Source organism: Peromyscus eremicus, chromosome 8a (assembly GCF_949786415.1).
Source record: "Peromyscus eremicus chromosome 8a, PerEre_H2_v1, whole genome shotgun sequence".
NCBI classification, from domain to species: domain Eukaryota; kingdom Metazoa; phylum Chordata; class Mammalia; order Rodentia; family Cricetidae; genus Peromyscus; species Peromyscus eremicus.
Window position 1 is genome coordinate 76,749,181 of NC_081423.1, and position 26,060 is coordinate 76,775,240.

Here is a 26,060-nt window from a genome sequence, read left to right on the forward strand (position 1 = left end):
TCCTCTCCTAAGCATTTCTTAATTGACAGTATACTTTAAAATTAAAGTTAAGATTGAGAGGTATGGCCCAATGATAGAGTACATGCCTAACATATACATAAGCAAGGCCCTAGAAACACACACACACATATTAATATTTTTTAGGACTTTGTTATCGTTGTCTATTTTGCAGTACTGGGGTCAAGTCCATCACCTCATGCGTCCTAGGCAAGCATTCTACCCTTGAGTTCCACCTAGCCTCCCATGGTTTCATCTTTATAGGTATTGAAGAAATGGCGTCTTCTTAGCTGTAAAATTGATAGAACATGAAGATGAACAACCAAGGCACTCCAGAAGACTTGGTAACATCCCGTGCCTTTCTGTCTCATACAGTGACCACGTCACAGCTGAAGGAGGAGCTGCTAGATGGAGAGGATTATAGCTTCCTCCAAGGAGCATCTGACCAAGAAAGCAATGGCTCTGCCACCTTCTACATCAAACAAGAGCCATGAGGTGGCTCAGAAACTAGGGGTGGGAGGGACTGTTTTACAGGACAGGTTTGTAGTCACCCAGCTGTACAGCGGGCTATTCTACTGGGACATTTTGCTAAACACAGAAAGTTCAGTTCCAGATTTTTCAGGTGGGGGGGAAACTATTTTGGTGGGGGGGGAATTTTTCAATTTATAAAGATGGACGATTTTTGTGTTGTATTTGAAGCTTTTGAAAGAATTTTGTAATATTTTCCAAGTTTGGATTTATGTGCATTGTTAACAAGAACTGAAATTCTAACTTTTTTGGTAAGATTAAAGCTTAGGTAACAGGATTGAAGGAAATGATTAAGAAGGATATAGTTGTAAATGCAAATGAACTGTCATTACAAATGAACCTTCTTGGTACCTGTTGGGAGATTTTTGGATTTTAGAGTTAGGCCAGTCATATCTCCAGCTTCCTTTGCTGCAGAAATATGCAACTGAACCCCTCACAGAGGGCTCATCACCATGTAGATCACGGAAGGGGTCATTAATTGTGCTCGCTGACATTTTATTGCAGCCCATTTAAATGTTTGTACAGAAATTTTTTCATTCTGCTAAAATTTATTTGGAGTTGTATATGAAACTAGGAGAACTCTGGATACTTTTATATGCTCTCCGAGTAAAAATGATTTAAATTTTCTAACACTAAAGTGTTAAACTGGAATGGTTAACAAGATACACAGGATTTCAGTCTACATAAGGGGTTGGGGAAAATGAATATTTTCCTGAGTTTGTTCTGTTTTGCCAGAGGACATCCCATAAAAGGGATATTCTTATCAAACCTCTGCCATTTCCCTCTATCTGAGAGAGAGCAACTTAATGTAACCACACCTGAAAACAGGTGTTCTGTATTACCAAGAGAATCAGATGAAAAAATTGTTAACCAGAATAAGGTTAGATTTCAGAATCATTCCAGCTCTACTTTTAAGTGTCTTGGATTTGTTAGAAACTGATTTGAGGAAGGAGGAAAAAAAAAAACTTTTCTTAAAATTCCATATACACAGACACATACTGTAAATTGTCTTTAATTGTAGTCAGAATTTATTTTAACAACTGATTTGGACCATTGTAAACATTCCCCATTTTAAAATTCATATGGCTTCCTTTAAAAAATAGGATAAAAGGGTAAATTGGTGAAAGGTTTGCTCTCTGCATTTTCTCCCCTTCTACCGAGTTGTGACTGAATGAGAGCTCTAGAATTTACCAGTGAGGTTCATAAACTAAACTCTCAGGAATTCATTGCATCTGTTCTAGAAGTGCTTCTGGGTCTGAGCCTGGCCTCTTCAGAGTGGTAATACTGCCCATCTCCTCTGGAAAATAGGCAGGGCTAGTGAGAAATTAATCAAAATGATTAACCTCTGCAGCCCTTCAGCCTATGGAATGCTTTAAAAAACGCTAATGGAAAACCCCAGGAGACATTTTAGGTAAGATTTTTGTTTGACTTTTAAATGCATAGAACGTTAAAAACCAGCAATTTATTTTCTAAAATAATGCTCTACTTTTGGGAATAATAGCATTGGTAATACGCACAGGTTTACCTCATTCTATGCAAGAGGGGTTAATATCATAAGGTTTTGTAGTAGCTACTGGAAGTAAATGTGTTACTTTATAGTGTAAAAATGTATGGAATCGCATGTCACCATTTCTAAATACTGACTCTGGGGGCTAAATGCTGATCACATCAATGCAAGTTGATTCTCTGTCAAATATATGTGAATTCAACTGTAAAATTACTGGATATTTATCTTAAACAACATTGCTGAGGGGGACCTACTGTAAATGTGACATCCTCACACTTCCCAAATCTTTGACTTTGAAGGATCTTCCCAGGAGCTTAAAGCCTAGAAAAGGTCCAAAGCAAAGGTTATAGCAGTCTTTATTCTCAGGCTCAGCGAATTAGCCCAGGACTGTGCTTCCATGGTACCAGCACAAGAAGACTGTTGTCTGGGGTGCTCTCCTCACACCTTAGGTGTAGGAGCTCTCCAGAGAAGGAACTGTAAGCCAGGAAGGATGTGATTTCATGCCAGCCAGTCCTGGTAATTAGTTCTGTGAAGTGCTCATATGTAGCCAGGTCTTAAAGCTTCCAATTCTACACCAAAACCGGGCTTGGCGTGTTTAGAATTCCCCACCTAAACATTCATAAAGTGTTCATTATGTCCACCAACAGTGAAGGGTTGGTAAGGACTTGTTAGTCTGAACATAACCTGAAGCCCTCTACTTTGTTAAGACCCTCACTCCTGCTGCTAACACAGAAAGTTAACCAGAGGAGGCTTCCATTGTAGCCATAATTCCTGTCGTCATACAACTCAGTAGCCCCGTGCTCTCACGGTTCAAAATGTACTGCTGACCTTGGGTTTGTTTTTGTTTTCCTGTTAGGAGCCTGGGAACTTTTAGTAGTTTAAACTTTTTAACCTTTTCCTTGCTGTGTATGAGGAAAGCTAAAGCTGTTATCAACTTCTTATTCTGCGGATACTAACACGGGTTTTCAGTGTTTGTTTGTTTTTATTATTATTAATTTTGTGTGATGTGAATACCCTCGCCCATCAATATTTGTATTATGGTGCTATATATTTGGTAATGATCCTTTAATATTGGGGAGGGATTTTAAAAATACTGTGATTAAACTGGGTATCTTCCTTTGATTTTCATATTTTAAATAAAGCCACAGTCATTTATACAAAAAAATAAAAATAAATAAATAAAAATGCATCTGTCCCTGGGCAAACCTTTCAAGGACAGAGGCCAAAGTAAAATACATAAGGTTTTTACATCATTTCTGTGTGCGTTTGATATATAGATCAATATCTGGACAAATTTAATCTTTTATTTTCTGGTAACTTGTGATCATTGAGGAAGTGTTTCAAGCTTTCTCGTGAAATGTATATAATGGCGTGAAAAATTCCTTCAGAGAAATTTATGTTCCTTTCATTTTTACCAAACGCAAATTTTCAGCATGGATGTGAAAAGCATTAAAATTATAACTTTGTGTACAAGATGAAAATAATTCACTAAATTTGCCCTTTTTTTACACAAAATAAAATGTTAAAGTTACCGGGTTTTTTTTTTTTTTTTTTTTTTTTTTTTTTTTTTTTAGCATTTGTTTATTAGGGAGCACGGGTGGATGTGCCTTGGTGTCCATGTGGAGGCCAGACAACTTGTAGAAGTCCGTTCTCTCCTTCCACAGGAGTCCTGGAGTGGGCTTGAGGGTCTCAGATTCGGCAGCAAGCCCCTTTTCAGGGCGTGTGTGTGTGTGTGTGTGTGTGTGTGTGTGTGTGTGTGTGTGTTTTCAGGAGCTGATTCTTTTCACTCTGGCATCCAAGAATTGAGCTAAGTCAGGCTTACCCTACATACTCTAACCTCTTTCTGAGGCCACATGCATTTAGGCATGAGTTATACAACAGGTGGTAGAGTGGCAGGGAGGGTAAACAGTGGACAATAAGATGATTGTTAGCAAAAAGGCACAGCTGGACTCCCAAGATGGCCGTTACTTGGCTCAAAGGATAGTCAGGATACAAAGTAAAGCAAAAGAGGGTACTGTAAGGAGGGACTTCGCACTGTCCAACAGGAGCAAGAGGCCACGGGTCAGTGTAAACAGTTGCATTGGAGCTGAGATTTCATGGCTAAGCAGGAAGAGTGCCACAACCCAGAGTAGGAGCAAAAGTGTGTCATTTGTGGAGAAATACAGTCTAGAACTTTTGTCTAGAACATTGTGCTTTGGAGTCCATACTCTGGGTGACTGTGTGTCAAGTGCTGGGGATCCAACCCAGGGCCTCAGGTACATTTTACCAGAGACATGTCCCCAGCCCCACTTGAACTAGATCTGTGGAGATTTTTTCCCCCACACCAGGTAGAATTAATTCCAGTAGACAGCAGCTGGGTGTCTTGGCAAGCTGGCTCAGCAAATAAAGGCACTTGCCACCTAGCCTAACAACCTGAGTTTAGTCACCAGGATCCACATGGTGAAAAGAGAAAACCAGTTCCAAAAGCTGTCCTCTGGCCTCCACTCCTTCAGGATATATATCGCATGTGTGCCCTCACAGAATACAGCTTTTTTTGTTGTTTAAAAAAAAAAAAAGGTGCCGGGTGGTGGTGGCACACACCTTTAATCCCAGCACTCGGGAGGCAGAGGCAAGGCGATCTTTGTGAGTTTGAGGCCAGCCTGGTCTACAGAGCGAGATCCAGGAAAGGCACAAAGCTACACAGAGAAACCCTGTCTCGAAAAACCAAAAAAAAAGGGGGGGGGTGGCGGGGGGGCTGACACTGTAGAGGCAATGATTTGATTCCCTAACATCACAAAAGACAAAGGATACAAGGTATAGGAGGTAAAACATGTAACAGGAATAATGTGAATCGTAACCAAACGCTGTCCTCCTTTGGACTTCCTCTGGATGTCATTATCTAGACATGATTGGTTATGTTTAGCCACTGGTGACAGCTCAACCTTTAGTTACTACTATCACCCTCCTCCTTTTAGTGTGTCCTGCAGCTCACTCCATTCTCTCAGTATACAGACACTTTTCATCAAAGGAATTAGTAGTGTTTAGGAGCTATATGCAGACAGGCAGAGACAAAAATCACGTGTTGATTAGATCATTGTAACCAGTATACATGAAAAAGAAAAGAAAAAACAGCCTGGTGGTGGCGCACGCCTTTAATCCCAGCACCAGGGAGGCAGAGGCAGGCAGATCTGAGTTTGAGGCCAGCCGGGTTCTACCAAACTAGTTTCAGGACAGCCAGGGCTACACAGAGAAACTCTGTCTGGAAAAAGCATATTGTCTTAGCTAAGAGTGACAGTTTTCACCAACTTTGTTTTGAGAGGTCTCAGGTACCCCAGGTTGGTCTCAAAACTCACAACTCAGCCACCAACCCCAGGCTTTATCAGTTTCTGAATAGTCAACAGGCACTTGCTTGTGTTTTAAGCCAGACTTTGAGAGATGGAAGTACTACCGGAAGGTTAGCCTTGAAAATGGAACTACTTACGTGCTTTTACCCTTCCAAGAATACACTGAATATCCCATGCTGCTCTTCCAGAGAACCCAGAAGTTTGGATCCCAGTACCCAAAGTGGGCAACTCTAAACCACCCTTATCTACAGCTTGAGGTCACCCACACCAGTGCACACACATGCCATCACAGGGGAACATGTTAGGGGAAGAGATGGTCAGTGATTAAGAGCAATTGCTGCTTTTGTAGAAGACCCAGGTTCTGTACCCAGCACCCATGTGGCAGCTCACAGCATCCATAAATCTAGTTCCAGTCAATCAGACACCCCCTTCTGACCTCTGTACACCAGACCCTCACATGCATGCTTGATGAGAGGGAATGAAGCTGCAGGAGTCTGTGTACAAGCTTCAGCCTGGGAACCACATTCATTGCCCTTTAACCCTTCATCTCAATGGTGTCTCTTTACCTTTGTCTTGAGACTTTCTCCTGAGTAACAGACATAAATCTGGCCTACTTGATTTGGTTTCACTGTCACTGTGTTTTCACACACCCATCTTGCAGAAATACACATTTCTCTATTAGCTGATGCAAATTTGGGTTATTTCCTTAAACAGCCAGTCACACTTTGACTCTCCCCTAGAACCTTCCCTAGTAAGTGTCTTGATCTTTAGCTTGTTTCTGAGAAGATTCAGTTTTTTTTTTGTTTTGTTTTGTGTTTTGTTTTGTTTTTTTTTTTTTTTTTTTTGGTTTTTCGAGACAGGGTTTCTCTGTGTAGCTTTGCGCCTTTTCCTGGAACTCACTTGGTAGCCCAGGCTGGCCTCGAACTCACAGAGATCCGCCTGGCTCTGCCTCCCGAGTGCTGGGATTAAAGGTGTGTGCCACCATCGCCCGGCTGAAGATTCAGATTTTTGTTCATAGTAAATAAGACTACTTTGTTTAATGCTGTCACAGTCATGGGACAAATTTACTTTCGGTTCCAGCAAATGAGCACAAGGCACTGCATCCAGTTCCAAAGTCTTTATTGTTTTAGAAAAGATGATCCATTCATTCTGTGGAATGAAGAGCTATGTCCAGGGATCCACCTCTACTCATACACCCAGTCGTGAGCACAAGACTTGTAGTCAACCAGTTCTTCAGACTTAAACCACAGACTGATCTCCTTCTGTGCACTTTGCACTGAATCACTGCCATGAATGATGTTCCTAAAAAAGAAAGCTAATTTGTTAAGTGGTGTTTCAAAGTGCCAGAGGCCATTTAATAGATAACAGCAAGGCGCAGATACTGCAGACCTTTTCAGTCAGTGGCCCACCTGACACTGAATTACATGCCCCAATTATCCCAAAACCAACTGTAGGACTGAGAGTGCCGGTCTAGAATGTGTGAGGCCCTACAATGAACCTTCAGTGTAACAAAACATTTAACTAAAATCCATTAGATAGGACTGAAGAGATTGATCATCGGTTAAGAGTACTTGTTGCTCTTGCAGAGGACCCACGTTTGAGTCCACATGGTGTCTCACGACCATGTATAATTCAGTTCCAAAGCATCTCATAATCTCTTCTGACCTCTGTAGACACGGCACACATCATACATATGCAACCAAAACCCTCAGGAAAATCTTTAAATGTCACACCGAAAAAAGCTGTAAAGGTACTCAAAAGCCTTAGTTCAACTTAAAACTTCCAAGATTTCCCTTCAAAAGTATTTATAACCCAAGATTGCTACGACTGCCAAAGAAAAGTTCCTTCTTAAATTACTGGAAAATAGAAGTGGGCAAGCCTCCAAATCTAAAGGCAGACAAGAGCCAGTCCTAAATTTTTTTGGGGGGGTGGGAGGCAAAGGGGTAGTCTCAAACTTCCTACACAGCTAGAAATGACTTTGAACTTTCTGATCTTCCTGCCTCCACCTCCTAAATGGGCTGGAACTGAACCCATGGCCTCCTTCATGCCAGGCAAGAAGTTTACCAATTAAGCTACAGCCTCAGCCCTCTGCATTATCTCTCTTTGGTTAGTTGGCTGGATTTTCCAGACAGGGTTTCTCTGCATAGCCCTGGCTGTAGTGGAACTGTCCCTAGGACCAGGCTGACCTTGAACTCAGAGATCTGCCTGCTGCTGCCTCCCAAGTGTGGAATAAAGTTGTGCACCACCATGCCTGGCATGCATTTTCTTAAAAGTGATTTGCAAACTAAATCATGCCATCCATGCTTATTCGTAACAATCATTTTATTCCATCTGAATCTACAAAGTTTGGGTACAAATTATGACTTAGGGAATCAAAAGGTTAGGTTTCACATCCATACACACAGTACCAAATTTGGTGAGGTTAAAAACCTTGGTTTCGCCGGGCGGTGGTGGCGCATGCCTTTAATCCCAGCACTCGGGAGGCAGAGCCAGGCAGATCTCTGTGAGTTCGAGGCCAGCCTGGACTACCAAGTGAGTTCCAGGAAAGGCGCAAAGCTGCACAGAGAAACCCTGTCTCGAAGAAAAAAAAAACCTTGGTTTCCCACATAGGAACTATCACATGCAGCTCTCTGTATAGTGTTTCAATTACAATTTTGTTTGTTTGTTTTGTTTTTGTTTTTGTTTTTGTTTTTCGAGACAGGGTTTCTCTGTGTAGCTTTGCGCCTTTTCCTGGAACTCACTTGGTAGCCCAGGCTGGCCTCGAACTCACAGAGATCCACCTGGCTCTGCCTCCCGAGTGCTGGAATTAAAGGCGTGCGCCACCACCACCCGGCTTCAATTACAAATTTTAAGCAATCATTTGTGAAAGTGTTTAGTGATAATTTCCACCTTATATTAAATTCAGGTTTTCCTAAACTTGGGATATGCCTAAAATGTATACTCAGAGTTAAAAGTGTATTACTTCCCTTGACACACACACACACTCTTACCTGCCAACTTGAATGCAAAAATCCCCTCGAATGGTGCCTGGCTTTGAATCAGCTGGATTGGTCTCTCCCAGCATCATTCGGCCTGTCTTCACCACATTGAGACCCTCCCAGACCTTGACAGACGAAAAAGACAATTACTGAGAACCATTAATGACACTGATTTCTGCATTGTGGTCAGACAACCCCAGCAGAGAGCAAGAGCCTATGTTTTAAACATAAGTAGGACATAGGAAAAGACTACTCAACTTGAGGGTAAACAAATCACCAAAAAAAAAAGCAAAGAGGACAAAGTCTGGGGAAACATCAGTGATGAGTGGGAAGGGCCTTTCTGGGAAAGCGAGAGATGGCAAGGGTTAATCGGAAAGGAGACAGTACTGGAGGGAAGAGAAGGAAAGAACTAGTCTAGGAACTGGAAGTACTCAAACAATTTCAGTACCTTTTCCTTGCACTCTACCATCACCCCCAGGGGACAGCAAAGCCACCCAGAAGACACTGCACCCATAGTGCAGGGCTAGAGAAATTTTGCATGACATTACATACTTAGAAATACTTTCCTGGATCTAGGAAATGTAGCTGGAGAATTTCTCTCCAGCTCCTACCAAGCCCCGGCAGTCCCATAGCCCACTTATAAAGTAAACACAGACTCTTACATTATTTAAACTGTTTGGCCTAATGGCTCAGGCTTCTAACTATCTAGTTCTTACATCTTAAATTAACCCATTTCTATAAATCTATACCTTGCCACATGGCTCATGGCTTACCAGTATCTTACATGTTGGTACTCATGGCGGCGGCTGGCAGCATCTCTTAACTCAGCCTTCCCGTTCCCAGAATTCTCTTCTCTGCTTGTCCCACCTATACTTCCTGCCTGGCTACTGGCCAATCAGCATTTTATTTATATAGACCGATCTCCACAGCAAGGAAACATTGCAGTCAAAAGTATTTGTCAGACATAGTACTTCTTTGAAAGCGTACAGAGATCTGCCTTAAGCTCTTTTCATTTTCTTTATTTGAGACAGGGTTTCTGTGTAGTCCTGGCTGTCCTGGAACTCGCTCTGTAGACCAGGCTGGCCTCGAACTCACAGAGATCCCACCTGCCTGCCTCCCAGGTGTTAGAATTAAAGGTGAGCATGATACACTACCAACCACCTGGTTCCTTTTATTTTTTTAGCTATATGTGTGTGTACACATGCACATGTGAATACTGCTGCCTATGGAGCCCAGAGGCATCAGATCCTTGGAGCTGGAGTTATAAGTGGTGTGAGCCAGCATGTGTGGGTGCAGGGAACCTAACTCCAGACCTTTTCAAGAGCAGCATGAGCTCTTACCACCGAATTCTCCAGCCTAGAGCCTTTCAAAATCAGATTTCCTTTCCTTTCCCCTTCCAAACACCTAGTTAACTAACTCCTGCCTATCTAGAACCGAAGTACTCAAGAGGTAGAGTTGTAGATGAGCCTGGGCCACAAAGCAAAAGCCAATCCCAAAAGAGAGAAGACAAAGTAATTCATTCCCCTGTTAGTACATCACAAACACTCACCATAGCCACCACAGGCCCGGAGTTCATGTACTTCACCAGCCCGGGGAAGAAAGGACGGTCTTTCAGGTCAATGTAGTGCTGCTTCAAGTGTTCCTCAGAAGCCTGGCAGACAAGAGGATCCCATTAGGGAACAGGCTGTATCCCACCTTGTGGGTGGGGAAGGGCTCTCCAACATGGCAGGTTCTTAATTCCAGGTTTGGTATTTCAGTACATTCAAAAGGATCCATTCCATGAAACTGACACCATTATGGCAGAAAAAAACTATTCTGATCATAAAGATACCCTAGAGCTGGGAATGCAGCTCAGTGGTAGAGTGCTTGCCTAGCAGGTGAAAGATCATGAGTTCAGTCATCAGGACCGGTTTTTAAAAGGATGACTGCGGGGAAGCCATGCAGTCTTGTAGACCTGAGTCTGAATTCCTAGCACCTCCCACCCAGAGATGAGAGGTAAAGACAGGAGATGCCCTAGAAGCTCACTGGGCAGCTAGCCTGGAATATGCAGCTGTGAACAAGAGACTCAAACAAGATGGACATACACACACCATGCACAAGACAAGAGCAAATGTTTAACAAGACACTATGCATGACAGCTCATGCCTGTAATCCTAGCACTTGGGAGACTGTGGAAGGGGGAATCACAAGTCCAAAGCTGCCTGAGATAGAGATCTTGTCTTAAAAAAATAAAAGACTCAGCTGGGCGGTGGTGGTGCACACCTTTAATCCTAGCACTTGGGAGGCAGAGGCAGGCCTGGTCTACAGAACAGAGCTCCAGGAGAGCGAGGGCTTCACAGAACTCTCTTGTATTGTCAATGATGTTAAGGATTTATAACATTAACCAAGTGGTTTGAGGCAAGATGTGGAAAGTGAAATGTTGGCTGGATGTGCCCGATAATAGATCACCTCAGGTTCTCCTGGTCAAGTGAACCTTTTAAACATTTCAGATAAGAACAAACCTAAGTTTTGTGTGTATGAGTGTTTTGCCTGCATGTGTGCCTGGTGCCCAGGAGGCCAGAAGTTATCACGTCCCCTGAACTGGTTAGAGGTGGTTATGAGCCACCCTGCAGTGATGGGAATCAAACCCATGGCCTCAGCAACAAGTACTCTTAACTGCTAAGCCATCTCTCCAACCCTGAAAAATCTTTTTTTGTTTTGTTTTTGAGACAGGTTCTCTATGTAGCCCTGGCTGGCCGGGAACTGCTATGTTAGACCAGGCTGACCTCAAACTTATAGATCCACCTGCCTCTGCTCCTGAGGCTTTCCTGGTTTTTTGTTGTTTTTAAATAACTATGTGTGTGGGTGTTTTGCCTACATGTGTATCTCTGCATCCTTTGCATGTCTCATACCGACTGAGGCCAGAAGAGGGTGTTGGATCCCCTGAAACTGGAGTTTTGGTTCTGAGCTGCCATGTGCCTGCTGGGAATTGAACCCGTCCTCCGGAAGAGTAAGGTGCTTTAACCACTGAGCCTTCTCTCCAGCCCCAAGAACTAAACTGAAACCCTTTGTTCAATTCCAGTAGATATTTATACTTTAAAAGTAACCTTTTAGGGCTGGAGAAGTGGCTCAGTGGTTAAGAGCACTGGCTGTTCTTCCAGTGGTCCTGAGTTCAATTCCCAGCAACCACATGGTGGTTCACAACCATCTATAATGAGTTCTGGTGCCGTGTTCTGCTGGGCAGGGGTACATGCAGACAGGACACTGTAAACATAATAAATAAATAAATCTTTAGGGAAAAAAAAAAAGTAACCTTTTATCCATGAGGTAGTGTGGTAGGGAGGCAGAGGCAGGAGGATCTCTGTAAGTTCCAGGCCAACTTGGTCTATAGAGAGTTCTACACAGAGAAACCCTACCTCAAAAAACCTTGGGGAATGGGGGTGGGGAGGAGAGTAACTTTTTTTCTTTTTCAGACTGGGTCTCATGGAGACCAGGCTGCCCTTAAACTCCAGGCGTTAGCCCAGGGTGACCCTGAGCCTCTGATCCTCTTATCTCGACCTTCCAAGTGCTGAGATTACAGTATGTGCCACCACACCCTAGTTCGTGCAGGGCTGGGAATCCAATACATATGCTAAGCACTATACCAACTACACCTTCAGCTGTGGCCACATATATGGAAAATAGTTATCCAACTCCAAGGAGGGATGCAGCCTTAACACCTCCGTGATCCCAAACTTTCTCCTAAGGCACCAAAGGATTGCAAGACCCCACCCACTCATTCCTACAGTGTGGGCCCCAGGCTGTCTCCACTCCTTGCTGCCCCAGGAGACACACAAGGAGAGTGGACGTCCTGTGCAAGGCGGAAAGGACCGAGACAGGACCAGGGCGCAAAGCGGGAGGGGAAGCCAGGCCAGAGTCACGTTACCTCTGCTTAACCTTCCCAAGGGCGTCTGTCCTCCCCGGCCTGGGAAGGGGCCGGCCGGCCACCACCGTCTGGTGAGGGGCAGAGGTCAAAAGATTCTCCTAGGAGCGAAATCAGCCAAGAGGCGTGACTCCAACTCCAAAAGGCGACGTGGACAAACCACTGGCTGAAGGGCAAAACACCCGGGACCCAACACAGAGAGGGTAGGGGCGAGGGGCGCGTTACCCGAAGGAACTTCATGGCCACTAGGCGGAACCCCTTCTGCTCGAAGCGCTTGATGATCTCGCCCACCAGGCCGCGCTGCACGCCATCTGGCTTGATAGCAATGAAGGTACGCTCGAGGTTGGCCATGGTCCTGCCGGGGCAAGAAGTGCAGTCGATGAGGCTGGGCCCAACCAAGCCCGCCCAGGAGGCCACGTGGGTTACCGCCACCGCCGCGGAAGACACGTGGCTTTCCGGGTATTCTTCCCCACCCGGAAGGTCCAGGGAGGGAACCGTGGTAGCCTGAGGTGGGGTGATGTTGGGGTAGAGAGTGCATCCCAGCCTTACCGAAAGTTGGATGGTCGGCTAGTGTCTGCGAAGAGCGACCAGAGCAAAGAGTAGTAGAGCAACCACCACCGGGGTAAGGGAGGAGGGGCGCAGGGCGGGACAAGGGACGCCACACCCCGGAGGACCCGCTGCCCAACCCAGGACGCTCAGTCGGTCTGATCTGCCAGTCGTCTCTGTCCCCGCCCAGCGTCCCACAGTGCATGCCCTCGCCTTGTAAGGCTATTTAGGGCTGAGAGGAAGTAAGTGATTTGTTCCCCACCCAAGTCAGACTGTGTTTTGTCTACTATATGCTCCAACACAGGGACCTGCTACTGGTCCTGAATTCTTTATTCTTGGAGACATCTGCATTCACCCTTCCCTGGGGCACTAGCGCCCAGCTGGACTCTCCCTGCTCTAGGGTACCCCAACTCCTGACCACCTCTGAAATTCAACCCTCTGTTCCTTCCTCTCTGCTTGAGTTCTTAGCCTTCCTCATCCAAAATGACAGCTTCCCTAGGAGCCAAGTGTGTCCTCAGCCCCCTCCTCAGAAGGCCATCTGTTCATGTCCATCTCAGAATGACGTTCCAATTCCTAGGATAACCCATGCCCTTTGACACCAGGATCTGTCCCCTGCTGTTTGTCTTCCCACCTACCTTTCCAGCATCCTTTAGCCACACTGTTCCCACCCAGAGACTGGGATCCCTGCCCGCCCAGCACTACCCACTTCAACCTGAGGCACTCCTGGCAAGAGTCTAGAGTTTCCAAAAGCTAACAGCCTGCCAGTACTTCAGAGAGAAGTCAAGACCAGCCTGGTCAATTTAGTACACGGTACTCCAAAAGCAGCAAAGCCAGATGTGATGACAGATGCCTGTAAGGCTAGCATTAGGGAGATAGAGGCAAGAGGATCAGGATTCAAGGACAGCCACTGCTACACAGTTCAAAATAAGCCTGGTCTATGTCTCAAAATATATAAAATGAGGTGTTGGAGAGATGCTCAGCAGTTAAAAGCACTTGCTGCTCTTCCAGAAGACCAGAGTTCAGTTCCCAGCACCCACATACTTCAGGTAGCTCACAACTGTAACTCCAGTTTCAGAGGATCTGATGCCTCTCATCTCTGAAGACAAGTGCCTTGTGCACATACTCACATCCAACACATACACCTACATGTAATTTTTTAAAAAAATACAATAAGCCGGGTGGTGGTGGCACACACCTTTAATCCCAGCACTCAGGAGGCAGAGGCAGTGGATGTCTGAGTTCAAGGCCACCCTGGTCTACAGAGTAAGTTCCAGGACAGGCTCCAAAGTTACAGAAAAACTCTGCCTCGAAAAACCAAAAAGAAAAGAGGTGGGCGGTGGTGGCGCACGCCTTTAATCCCAGCACTTGGGAGGCAGAGCCAGGCGGATCTCTGTGAGTTCAAAGCCAGCCTGATCTACAGCACAAGATCCAGGACAGGCACCAAAACTACACAGAGGAACCCTGTCTCGAAAAAAAAAAAAAAAAAAAAAAAAAAAAAGAGAGAGAAAGAAAAGAGAAAAAGATAACAAGCTGTGTGTGGTGGCAAACGCCTTCTTGGGTCTGCAAAGTGAGTTCCAGGACAGCTAGGGCTGTTACAGAGAAACCCTGCCTTGAAAAACCAAAAAATAAAAAACAAAAATAAATCTTTAAGCTAAGTGGTGGTGGCACACGCCTTTAATTCTAGCACTTGGGAGGCAGAGGCAGGCAGATCTCTGTGAGTCCAGCCTGCTCTACAGAGTTCCAGGACAGCCAAGGTTACACAGAGAAACCTTGCCTTGAAAAAACAAAATAATAAATAAATCTTTGAGAAATACATACATAATGACAGGCTGGAGACGGAGTTCCTTTAGCGCTTGCCTAGCATACACAAGGCCCTGGTACTGTACCCTTGAGTGAAGATTGAGCTCTGTGGTAGGCCCAATTGTGTAGCATGCACAAGGCCTTAGGACCAACCTCCAGTATTCCAAACAGATTCTGTATTCTGAGAGGCCAGGCCAGGCAACTTGCAGACATTTCTCACCCCGTCTTCCTTGAAAACCACCAGTACCCTAGAGGTCCCTACCTCCAATGTCCACAACCGCTTCATTTGTGTCCAGACCAAAAGGAAAAAAAACAAGTTACACTGCCTTGACCACTCTGTGAACCAGCTGCCTCTTCTCCCACTAGGCTTAGAGCTTGAGCTGAGGCCTTGAACATCCCTAGTAAGAGGTTTAGGGTATTGCCCAAAGCATTTGAGACTGGCCCAGAGGAGTTAAAATGTCTAAAACCCTCCTCCAACTCCATTGCATCACCTCTGGCAGAGGACCTGCTCAGATTGAACATCTCTGCTCTCTGAACATTAAGATGAGCGATTATACTCTAAATTTGCTTCATACAGGCTTTGCACTGGACACTTTGGCCTACTTTTTTTTTTTTTTTTTTTTTTTTTTTTTTATTCCCAGCAAGCACTATGGTTTGGAATGACTCTAGCCCTGGTTTAATCAAGAGGACATACCCTGCTTTAATGGTTCCCTGCTTCTCTGAAAAAAATCAGCTAGCCCTTCTCTCATATTCTCTATACACCAATATAGCAGTGCTCACTACCTGAGATGCGAGCCTCCCTCAGGCTGATCTCAAAACTGAGGTTATCACCATCATGGCTCCAGCCCAACTGAACTAATCAGGTGGATAAACTCCCATCATACCTTATCACCACCCCAAACCTCAGTTAACAGAGCATCAGCCTAGGAACACTGGCAGTGACTGACACCAGCCCTCATTCTGGGGCCATTTCCTTCATTCCCAGTCGGAAACACTCTATTTTCCTGGTTGTTCTGCTGGTTAGTTCTTTGAGATAATCTTACTGAATAGTTCTGGCTGGACTATACCAGTCTAGCCTCAAGCTCGCTGCAATCCTCCTGCCTCTTTCTCCTAAATGCTAGGATTACAGGCATGTACCACCACACTCTGGTTTTGGAGTTACTAAATGTCAACTGTCCCGAGTCTGGAAATTCCACTGGACGTATCTGTTGTGGAATATTAGTTTAAGATGTGTTACATTCATTTATACTATGGGAACATTTGTTTAATGATGCAAAGATGTGTTACATTCTTTTTTTTTTTTTTTTTTTTTTTTTTTTTTTGGTTTTTCGAGACAGGGTTTCTCTGTATAGCTTTGCGCCTTTCCTGGAACTCGCTTTGGAGACCAGGCTGGCCTCGAACTCACAGAGATCCGCCTGGCTCTGCCTCCCGAGTGCTGGGATTAAAGGCATGCACCACCACCGCCCGGCTTGTTACATTCTTTTATATTGCATTTGTTTAACTCTGTAAAGTTGTGTTACTCTGCCTGTCTAAAACACCTGATGGTCAAATAAAGAGCTGAACAGCCAATAGCAAGGCAGGAGAAAGAATAGGTAGGGCTGGCAGGCAGAAAGAATAAATAGAAATCTGGGAGGAGTAGATCTAGGATGAGAGGAGGAGGACTCCAGAGGCCAGCCGCCATAAACCACTATACAGCAAGACACTGGAGTAAAAAGTAAAGAAAGCCGGCAGTGGTGGCGCACGCCTTTAATCCCAGCACTCGGAGGCAGAGCCAGGCGGATCTCTGTGAGTTCCAGGCCAGCCTGGGCTACAGAGTGAGTTCCAGGAAAGGCACCAAAAAGCTACACAGAGAAACCCTGTCTCGAGAGAAAAAAAAAAAAAAGTAAAGAAAGATATATAGAAATAGAGAAAGGTAAAAGCCTAGAGGCAAAGGATAGGTGGGGTAATTTAAGAAAAGCTTGCAAGAAACAAGCCAAGCAAAGGCCAGGCATTTATAAGAAAGAATAAAACTCCATGTGATTTATTTGGGAGCGGCAGGACTCCCAAAAGAGCCAAGAGTAAAAAACAACCAGCTACAGGTTCTGTCCAGTAAAGAGTCATTTACCCCTTAGTCAGGTCACATCCCTCCCTTATCCTACAGTAGTAGTCACTACCACTTCATATGACACCAACTGTAGGTCCAAGGCCTACAGAAGACAAGGCTTTTCTTATTTGAGGGTAGCTACAACTTCTCACAACTCTCTCTTTTTTATTTTTCAAGACAGGGTTTTTCTGTGTAGCCCTGGCTGTCCTGGAACTCACTCTGTACAACAGGCTGGCCTCAAATTCACAGAGATGCACCTGCCTCTACATCTCAAGTACTAGTACTAAAGGCATGCACCACCACACCCAGCTACAATTCCCCATTTCTTCTTCTGAGAGCCTCTTGAACAAGATGGGCATCTTTCATTTCTCACTTTTTTTAAAAAAAAACTTAAATACTTGTATAGCCCAGGTTGGCCTCAAACTATAAAGCTGAGGATGACTTTGAACTTCTGATCCTATCTCCTGAGTGCTGGGATTACAGTGTCACTGTGCCAAGTTATGTAGTGAAGGACAGAACCCAGGGCTTCATGCATGTTAGGCAAGCACTCTGTGTATCTAGCTGTATCTCCAGTCTGGGAGGGGGTGGGGTTCCTATTTTTATTTTTTTGAGACATGGTCTCACTATGTAGACTAGGCTGAACTTGAACTCAGAGATCCCAGTGCCTCTGCCTCCTGGAGTGCTGGAATTCAAAGGTCTTCTCCACCACACTTAGCTGGTTTGTTTTGACAGTTTCACTCTGCAGTCCAGGCTGGGCTAGAATTCATAATCCTCCTGCCTCTCTTCCTGAGTGTTGGGATTACAGAACTGAGTCAACATGCTTGAGTTGGCATCTTTATTTCTGATGGATCCTCTGTTCCCAACACAGTTTTAACCACCTCACACATCCTCTGCAGACACTGCTGACTGGCTCACTGCCAAGAGTGAATAGGGATGCAGGGGATGAGAAGAAAGATAGACAAAGAAATGCCTGTGAATCCCAGGGTGTGGCTCAAAACTCAAGGACAACCAAGAGTCTCTATGTGTATATGAGGCTAATATAAGTAATTTGCATACCATTTACATTCTGTCAGCTCAGGTTATCCAGAAGCCTGAGGAGGAAGGAAGGCATGCAAAGTGATACAGCAATACAAAGTAACTAGTTGACCCAATACTGGAGATAAAACACTTTAATCCACCAGTGGCACACACTTAACACTGCACAGGGAGTCACAGTTCCCAGAGGCTCCTTCCAGGACAAAGGAAGTTGCAGAAATGTCTAGAGTTGCTGGTCCCTTGCCTGTGAGAACAGGGGTATGTAGAGAGGAAGAGCAGGTGCCTCGTGTCACTCATAGATCCAGTTTTGTGCACAGCTTTTGTAATCCACCAGCTCCTCAGGCTGAAACCACAAGCCGATCTCCTTCTCTGCACTCTCCACAGAATCGCTGCCATGAATGATGTTCCTGGGTGGGGAGAGATACGGCACCATTACCAAAACCAGAAAGATGAACCTGCCCACAGTCCCCTGGATTCCCACTGCTGAGAGCCGAAAGCCATGGCAGCAGAAAAGCCAGAGTCTCTAGTACTTCAGAATACATCAAAAGAAAAACATTAAAAGAATGACTTCCTGTGAGTGGCCCTCCCACAGAAACACTGACACCAGAGTGTGAGCCTTCGGAAAGGCTCTGGCCAGGCTCTACATTCAAGAAGGTATAGGCAATGGGATGCAGACAAGCAAACACAGGGACCCTCTAAGTCAGCCTCCACCATCAGAGGCAGGAAGACCAAACTCCAAAAGTGACCTGAGCCATGGCCAGGCGGTGGTGGCGCACGCCTTTAATCCCAGCACTTGGGAAGCAGAGGCAGAAAGATCCCTGTGAGTTCAAGGCTAGCCTGGTCTACAGAATGAATTGAGACAGCCAGGACTACACACAGAGAAACTCTGTCTCGAAAAAAAAAAAAAAAAAAAAAAAAGTAACCTGAGCCATGGCCAGGAGGTGGTGGCATACATCTTTAATCCCAGCACTTGGGAAGCAGAGGCAGGAGGATCTCTGAGTTTGAGCCCAACCTGGTCTACAAAGTCTACAGCCAAGACTACACAGACAAATCCTGTCTCAAAAAGAAAGAAAAGGTCTAGAGAGATGGCTCAGAGGTTTAAGAGCACCAACTGCTGTTCCAGAGATCCCGAGTTCAATTCCTATCACCCACATGGTGGCTCACAACCATCTGTAATGATATCTGGTGCCCTCTTCTGTGTACATAATAAATAAATCTTTAAAAAGAAAAAGAAAGAAAGAAAGAAAGAAAGAAAGAAAGAAAGAAAGAAAGAAAGAAAGAAAGAAAGAAAGAAAAGAAGGAAAGAAAGAAAGAAAGAAAGAAAAGAAGGAAAGAAAGAAAGAAAGAAAGAAAGAAAAGAAGGAAAGAAAGAAAGAAAGAAAGAAAGAAAGAAAGAAAGAAAGAAAAAGAAAAGGTCATCAGGAATTCAAGGATAGCAATATTGAGGCCAGCTATCACACTTGAAAATTGTCTCAAAAAAACAACTAAACTTGCCCAGTGGTTGGCACACGCTGATCTCTGTGAGTTTGAGGCCAGCTTGGTCTACAGAACTACATAGAGAAACCCTGTCTCGATAAACCAAAAGCAAAAAATTAAAACTAAACTAGGGGCGGAAGAGACGGCTCAGTGTTTAAAAGCACGAACTAGTCCTCCAGAGGACCTGGGTTTAGTTCCCACCATCCACATGGGGTTCAAAACTATCTGTAACTCTAGTTCTGGGGGGATCCAATGCCCATTCTAGTCACCTCGGGCACCAGGAAACGAAAAGTGGTACACAAACATACAGGCAGGAAAACTATTTATATACACAAAGAAAAAGGAAAAAGGAACTTTAAAAGCTAAAATAAAATAAATCGGGGGCTGGAGAGATGGCTCAGAGGTTAAGAGCACTGGCTGTTCTTCTAGAGGTCCTGAGTTCAATTCCCAGCAACCACATGGTGGCTCACAACCATCTGTAGTAAGATCTGGTGCCCTCTTCTGGCATGCAGGCAGAATATTATATACATAATAAATAAATCTTTAAAATAAATTACCTGCAGATAGTATCATGTCCATTTTTAGCCTCAGAGGCCCAAATTCTTGTGGCAACTAACTTGGACTTTGGAAAAGGGTGAAAAACACCAATTCTTTTCTTTCTTTCTTTCTTTTTTTTTTTACATAGCCTTAGCCTTTATTTATTTATTTATTTATTTACTTACTTATTTTTGTTTTTTTCTTTTCTTTTCATTTTTATTTATTTATTTTTCTATTATCAGCTTGATATGGTATAAATTCCCGCCCCCCCCCCAAATGCGTTTATTGAAGGAGGGAGGAGGTCTTAAATACAGGCTTACAGCACAATGGGAGAACCCCGGAGGGCAGAAGTTCGCTATGTTTTACAATCTTGCATCTAAGCTGTTAACGCCCATTATGCAGGATACACAGACAAGGATCTTTCCTTAAGCATTCAGGAGGGTAGAACCCAACAGGGAATTAGCATAGGGAGGATATCAAGGTCAAAGTCAGCAAGAAAGGCAACAGTTACCCAAAACGGGGGTGGGGGGGGTGGGTGGGGGGTGGCCAGGGCCCTACAGGTCCCCCTTTTACTAAAAAATGAGCTTCTGACTTAGGTTGCATGGGACATCAGCAGGTCACCTTACCTGTCATGGAGATGCCTGCCCAGGCCACACAGGCGCTCTGTCTTAGGTTGGTGAGCGCCCCCCAGGTATTACCCATCTCTGAATACTCATTATCATACAGGCTCAATCGTGGAAAAACACCAATTCTTACCTGCCAACTTGGATGCAAAAGTCTCCTCGAATGGTCCCAGGTTTAGAGTCTGCAGGGTTGGTCTCTCCCAGCATCACCCGGCCTGTCTTCACAACATTTAGCCCCTCCCAGACCTCCAAGGACAAGAGAAAAAGACACAGTCAAGGAAGAAAAACACTCTCAGTAGAAAACCTAGCATCTGAAGATTCAAAACAAAAAAGGTCCAGAATAGTGCCCTCTCATTCCCTAGAAAAACAGAATGCCTATTTGTTCCAGTACTAGTGATGCTGGTCACCCTGCCCCTACTCTCTTCCTCCCCAGATCCATTCACATGGCAGCCAGTGGCCTTTTTAAATGCTAAATATTGCCACTGAGGTAATCCCACCACTCCAGAGGTAGAGCCTGTTCTACATAGATAGTTCCAGGGTACAGCCAGGACTCCATAGAAAGACCTGTGTCGGAGACCCCAAGATGTTGGAGATGTCAGAGTTGTGAGATACCTGCCAAGGAAAGCTGCATAAAAAGTGTGGAACCAGCTCAGGAGCTAGAAGTGTGTTGCAGTCAATAAAACTAAAAGGAGTAGGAGATCTGAAGAGCACTTTGACATCAGACATGGAGATGCAGAGTCTGGAGTTTGCCCTGCTGGTTTTAGGTCTTGCTTTGGTCCAGTATTTCTTCACTATGCTCTCATCCCTTTTGGAATGGTAATGTATATTCTGTGTCATTGTATGTTCGAAGTGTGTGATCTGCTTTTTGATTTTGATTATACAGGGGTTATATTTAAGAGATTGCCATGAGTCTCAAAAGAAACTTTAAACTTTTAAACAGTGCTGATACCGTGAAAGACTATGGGGACTTTTGAAGTCATAATGAATGCATTTTTGGATTATGATATGGCTACAAGCCTATGGGGGCCAGGAAATGGAATGTGATAGTTTGACTAATAATGGCCCCCATAGGCTTATATATTTGAATGCTTCATCATCAGGGAGTAGCACTAGTTGAGAAGGATTAGGAGGTGTGGCCTTGTTAGGGTGGGTGTGGTCTTCTTGGAGGAAGTGTGTCACTGGGGTGGGCTTTGAGGTTTCAAAAGTACAAGCCAGGGGCTGGAGAGATGGCTCAGATGTTAAGAGCACTGGTTGTTCTTCCAGAGGTCCTGAGTTCAGTTCCCAGAAAACGCATGGTGGCTCACAACCATCTGTAATGAGATCTGGTGCCCTCTTCTGGTGTGCAGGGATACATGCAGGCAGAACACTGTACACATAATAAATAAATCTTTGACAAGAAATAAAGTACAAGCCAGGCCCAATGGCTCCCTCTTCCTGCTGCCTTCAGATCCAGATGTAGAACTCTCAGCTCCTTCTCCAGCACCATGTCTGCCTGCATGCTGCCATGCTCCCTGCCATGATGATAATGGACTAAACCACTGAAACTATAAGCAAGCCCCCAATTAAGTACTTTCTTTTATAAGAGTTACTGTGGTCGTAGGGCAGCCTTTAATCCCAGGACTGGGAGGCAGAGCCAGGTGGATCTCTGTGAGTTTGAAGCCAGCCTGGTCTACAGAGCGAGATCCAGGATAGGTACCAAAAGTACACAGAGAAACCCTGTCTTGAAAAAAACAAACAAAAAAGAGTTGCTGTGGTCATGGTGTCTCTTCACAGCAACAGTACAGTGACTAAGACAGACCCTGTCTCACAAAAACAAAATAAATAAAATGCTAAATGTGGTACCTCCCATAACTTCCCAGCACTGATGATATAACAGCATAGTGGTGACATTACGGAGTCTCTGAACACTTGGCATCCTATCTTCCTTCTTACCACCATCCATCCTAACCTTCCTTCTGCACTTTAAAAAGCAGAGTTGTGTCTGATGCGGTGATGCACGCCTGTAATCCCAGCACACTGTAAGTAGGAGAGTCATAAGCTCCAAGCCAGTCTGGACCAATTGAGGCTAGCCTGAGCTTCATAGTGAATTATAGGACACAAGGAAGCCAGTCTGGACCAATTGAGGCTAGCCTGAGCTTCATAGTGAATTATAGGATACAAGGCTGGGCTACATATTAAGACCTTATCTCAATAAATCAATTTCAGAAACAAAGAATGAAAACAGATACCTATTTTGCCTCACAACTGTATCTAAAGTGTTTAGAAAGGCGCTCTTTCTTGAATAAGTATGTGGTACTGTAATAAACCAGCTCCCTCTGTTTCATGGGAATTCAGTCAAGCAAATCGCTCCTGATTTCTCCCAGCTTTGGGTCATCAGCTTGGCAAGCAAATGGACACTTGCTTTGGTGGATCAGAGAGCCAATTCTCATCCTACCTGACTATCCTACTAGCCTGTCTCCTCTGCAACAAAGAGCACCTGGCACCCAACACAGGACATGCAACACTCACTCTGCTCTACTCCCAAATGAGTCACTCCCATCTACATCCCACACAGACACACTCACCATAGCAACCACTGGTCCTGAGTGCATGTATTTCACGAGGCCAGCAAAGAAGGGACGGTCCTTCAGGTCAATGTAGTGCTCCTTGAGAAGGTCCTCTGAAGCCTGTCACAGGACAAACAGTGAGAACTGGCCCCAAGCCCTTAAGAATCAGCAGGCTAGTTTCTTCCCCTATCCCTCCTGATGTTCGAAACATGAGCTCACAGCTAGCATGTCAGTTAAACCCAGATTCATCCTCTAGCTTACCAGAGAGAAGCAATAACAGGGATACACAGAGAAACCCTGTCTTAAAAAAAAAAAGAACTCACTTGTTAGAAAGGAAAAGAAACAATACAGAAAACACCTCAACTAAAATGTTAGATGGAAACAAGTAAAGTAATCTCTGTATTAGATGAGCATTAAGCTGAACCTGGCCATCTCCTAGAGACACACCTGACATTTATTCAAAGGATAAAGGCCCAATGCGGTGACCATGTAATTTCCTGAGGTACTTACCTCTAAACTATCTAAAAGTATATGACATATAGCAATAAATAATCTTGCTAAAGATAAAGAGATGGCTCAGTGGTTAAAAGCATTGGCTATTCATCAAGAGGACCCAGGTTCAATTCCCAGTATCCACATGGCAGTTTACAACCATCTGCAACCAGTTCTGAGGGATTCAAGGCCTTCTGACCTCCACAGGCAACAGGTACAGAGGTGGTGCACAAACGCATGTGCAGGCAAACACCCATCCACATAAAAGGTTTTACATTTAAAAAAGAGAATGAATTAGAGCAGGGTGTGGTATCACCCGCCTGTAATCCTAGCACGCAGGAGTCAGAAGCAGAAAGATCAAGAAATTCAAAGCCATCCTCAGATAGATGCATAATGAATTTGAGGCCAGCCTTGGAAACGTGGGAGGAGGGGAGAGGGAGGAGGAGGAAGGACAAAAAAAGATATATTTGCTTTGAGAATTGGAATTCACATCTGACAGATTTGTTTGAAGAAGAGTTCTTGGCCAATGAATCCTTGGTATTTACTGGAATATTGTTATCTGAGTGGGTGGCTCATGCACAAAATCCCAGGACTCAGGATGCTGAGAAAGGAGGATCACCAAGAGTTCCAGGCCAGTTGTGTCAAACATACATGTATATATTTCATAGGTGTATTAGAGTTGTTTTTCTCTGTTCTCTCCAGAGCTCTCCATAGGCAAAACTGCACTTCTCCCCCACAAAACCCCATGTATCATGCCTGACTCATGTTAGGTACTATCAGGTAGTAATTAGTAAAGCAAAGACTTTCTTCCTGACAACCTACCTCAAGGGGGATGGGGGAGGAAGAATAGTCTCTAAAATTATCCATTTAGGAGGCTAGAGACCAAGAGCTCCAAAACACCCAGAGCTGAGTCAGAAATTACAGCTCTGCAGCATTACGTGGGATTCTACATTGTTAGGGGGAAAGACAGACTATTTTTGAAAGCCCCAAATGACTTGGTTTGTTCCAAGATTTGGCCAACATGCTTAGTCACTGAGAGGTTTTCGGGTTCCAAGACACTCTACCATGGAGAAGTCTAGACAGGAAACAAAGCAAACACAGAAGTTACTCAGCAACATTCTTCTATTCTCCGAATAAACAGGAAGCGTGAGATCCACTCACCTGCATAAATTTCAGACCAACAAGGCGGAATCCCTTCTGTTCAAAACGCTTGATGATCTCTCCCACGAGCCCCCGCTGGACCCCATCAGGCTTGATAGCAATGAAGGTGCGCTCACTGTTGGCCATGGTCCTGGAGAGAGGCAAGCAGGGAAATGACCGGACCGAATCTCTACCATCATCATGATCCTTCTCAAGGGGATTACGCTCTCATAAAAGTGGCTTTAATATATTATGTCTACCCTAAGCCTCTCTAGTAAAACCCCAATCCCTGCCCAGTTCACTCGTCAATGAATTATGATCCCAAAGTGGCAAAGGGCTCAAAAGCAGGAACTGTAATTTCTATTCCACTTGATTTCATAAGCTCCTATTGAGCTTCTACTGTGTACTTAATACTGTGATGGAACTAAGAAAGGAGATATAAAACTAAGACACACACACACACACACACACACACACACACACACACAAAAAGACACCACTTTTTTTTCAGCAATACCAGTTAGGGGGCATTGCACTGATATGGTTTTCTAGTGAAAGTTACACCTGGTACAAGACAGTTGAACCTACGGCACTGGAACCCACAAGAGTTTTAGAGACTATGTCATGACGACCATCTTCATTTTACAAAGAATGAGATTTCCCAGCCCTATGCAATTTGGGATACACCTTAGGATATAATGTGAAAAGAACAAAAACAAGCTTGAGGATGCATGCCAGTAATCCCACCACCAGGAAGCTAAGGCAAAAGAACAGAGGATTCCAGGGCAGCCTGGGCAACCTAAGACCCTAAATCCAAATGAAAATAAAATAAAGAAGAAAAAAAAGAAAGAAATGAAAACAGAGCGGAGTGTAGTGGGCTTGGTGTGGTGGCCCATGTCAATGATCCCACCCTAAACTGGCTACATAAGACTCTGTTTCCCAAAAATAAAAAATTAAAAAAACATGAAAAAAGATGCCAGGACTCTGTTCAATCACAGAAGGGGAGGAACTCAGAAGGCCCAAAGCCTTAGCCTTGCCAAGGGAGCCTAATGGTAATGGGTGAGTAGGTATCATTTTGTTTAGTGGTGTAACTCCTCCATCCATGAAGCAAGCAACTCCAATTAAACTCAGAGAGAGAGAGAGAGAGAGAGAGAGAGAGAGAGAGAGAGAGAGAGAGAGAGCATGAAAGTAGGAGGGACTTGCTGGGAAGGAGTTCAGTAGGAGAGCAGAGCGTATAATGGGGATGACTATTACATACATGTATAAAATTGTCAGAGAAGAGGACAAAAAATTTGAAAGTCCATTAGGTAAGAACAGCAATTAACATTAAACTATGTATTTGGGGGAAAGTGCAATGAGTATTGTGACCAACCAGTTAACAGTGGCTTAAGAGAGAACCACAGCACAATAGCTAACATGCGACATCGTCACTGAAGGAAGACACCTGGAGAGCATCCATTCCAGAACGTTCCACTTCTAGCGAACACAATCTCACAAGAATGAAAAGAAGACTCCACCTTGAAAGACAACACCTAAGAGGATAGCCAA

At 44.4% G+C, this 26,060-nt stretch overlaps 3 protein-coding genes across 17 annotated transcripts in view; 1 reads left to right on the forward strand and 2 right to left on the reverse strand.

Moving 5' to 3' along the window:
* Positions 1–3,563, forward strand: part of Mbtd1 (mbt domain containing 1) — a 68,259-nt gene extending 64,696 nt beyond the window's left edge. For 13 of the 15 annotated variants that reach the window (XM_059271525.1, XM_059271522.1, XM_059271526.1 and 10 more), the window contains one exon: positions 373–3,563. In XM_059271525.1, coding sequence (XP_059127508.1) covers positions 373–491 — 119 coding nt within the window. In that variant the 3' untranslated portion in view covers positions 492–3,563. Of the gene's footprint in view, positions 1–261 lie in introns of all 15 variants that reach the window. The other 2 variants (XM_059271531.1, XM_059271523.1) reach the window with 2 other exon arrangements.
* Positions 3,564–6,443: 2,880 nt separating this feature from the next.
* LOC131917591 (nucleoside diphosphate kinase B) lies at positions 6,444–12,937 on the reverse strand. The gene is made up of 5 exons (XM_059271536.1): positions 12,784–12,937; positions 12,460–12,589; positions 9,883–9,984; positions 8,346–8,458; positions 6,444–6,657 (listed from the first exon to the last, which is right to left on the reverse strand). The coding sequence occupies exons 2-5, from the start codon at positions 12,583–12,585 to the stop codon at positions 6,540–6,542; spliced, it is 459 nt and encodes a 152-aa protein (XP_059127519.1). The 5' UTR covers positions 12,586–12,589; positions 12,784–12,937; the 3' UTR covers positions 6,444–6,539.
* A 4,880-nt stretch (positions 12,938–17,817) lies between these two features.
* On the reverse strand, positions 17,818–24,661 carry LOC131917590 (nucleoside diphosphate kinase A). Its single transcript, XM_059271535.1, has 4 exons — positions 24,534–24,661; positions 22,899–23,000; positions 20,468–20,580; positions 17,818–18,105 (listed from the first exon to the last, which is right to left on the reverse strand). The coding sequence occupies exons 1-4, from the start codon at positions 24,657–24,659 to the stop codon at positions 17,988–17,990; spliced, it is 459 nt and encodes a 152-aa protein (XP_059127518.1). The 5' UTR covers positions 24,660–24,661; the 3' UTR covers positions 17,818–17,987.
* Positions 24,662–26,060: the final 1,399 nt, after the last annotated feature.

What these genes read in the sequence shown, in the direction of transcription:
- LOC131917591 (XM_059271536.1), bottom strand. Translation starts at nt 12,585, where the DNA reads ATGGCCAACCTCGAGCGTACCTTCATTGCTATCAAGCCAGATGGCGTG. An exon ending in CCGGGCCTGTGGTGGCTATG is followed by an intron (nt 8,459 to 9,882) that starts GTGAGTGTTTGT and finishes TCGTCTGTCAAG; the next exon opens with GTCTGGGAGGGTCTCAATGT. An exon ending in TTTTGCATTCAAGTTGGCAG is followed by an intron (nt 6,658 to 8,345) that starts GTAAGAGTGTGT and finishes TTTCTTTTTTAG; the next exon opens with GAACATCATTCATGGCAGTG.
- LOC131917590 (XM_059271535.1), bottom strand. Translation starts at nt 24,659, where the DNA reads ATGGCCAACAGTGAGCGCACCTTCATTGCTATCAAGCCTGATGGGGTC. An exon ending in TTGGTCTGAAATTTATGCAG is followed by an intron (nt 23,001 to 24,533) that starts GTGAGTGGATCT and finishes GTCCTGTGACAG; the next exon opens with GCTTCAGAGGACCTTCTCAA. An exon ending in CAGGACCAGTGGTTGCTATG is followed by an intron (nt 20,581 to 22,898) that starts GTGAGTGTGTCT and finishes TTGTCCTTGGAG; the next exon opens with GTCTGGGAGGGGCTAAATGT.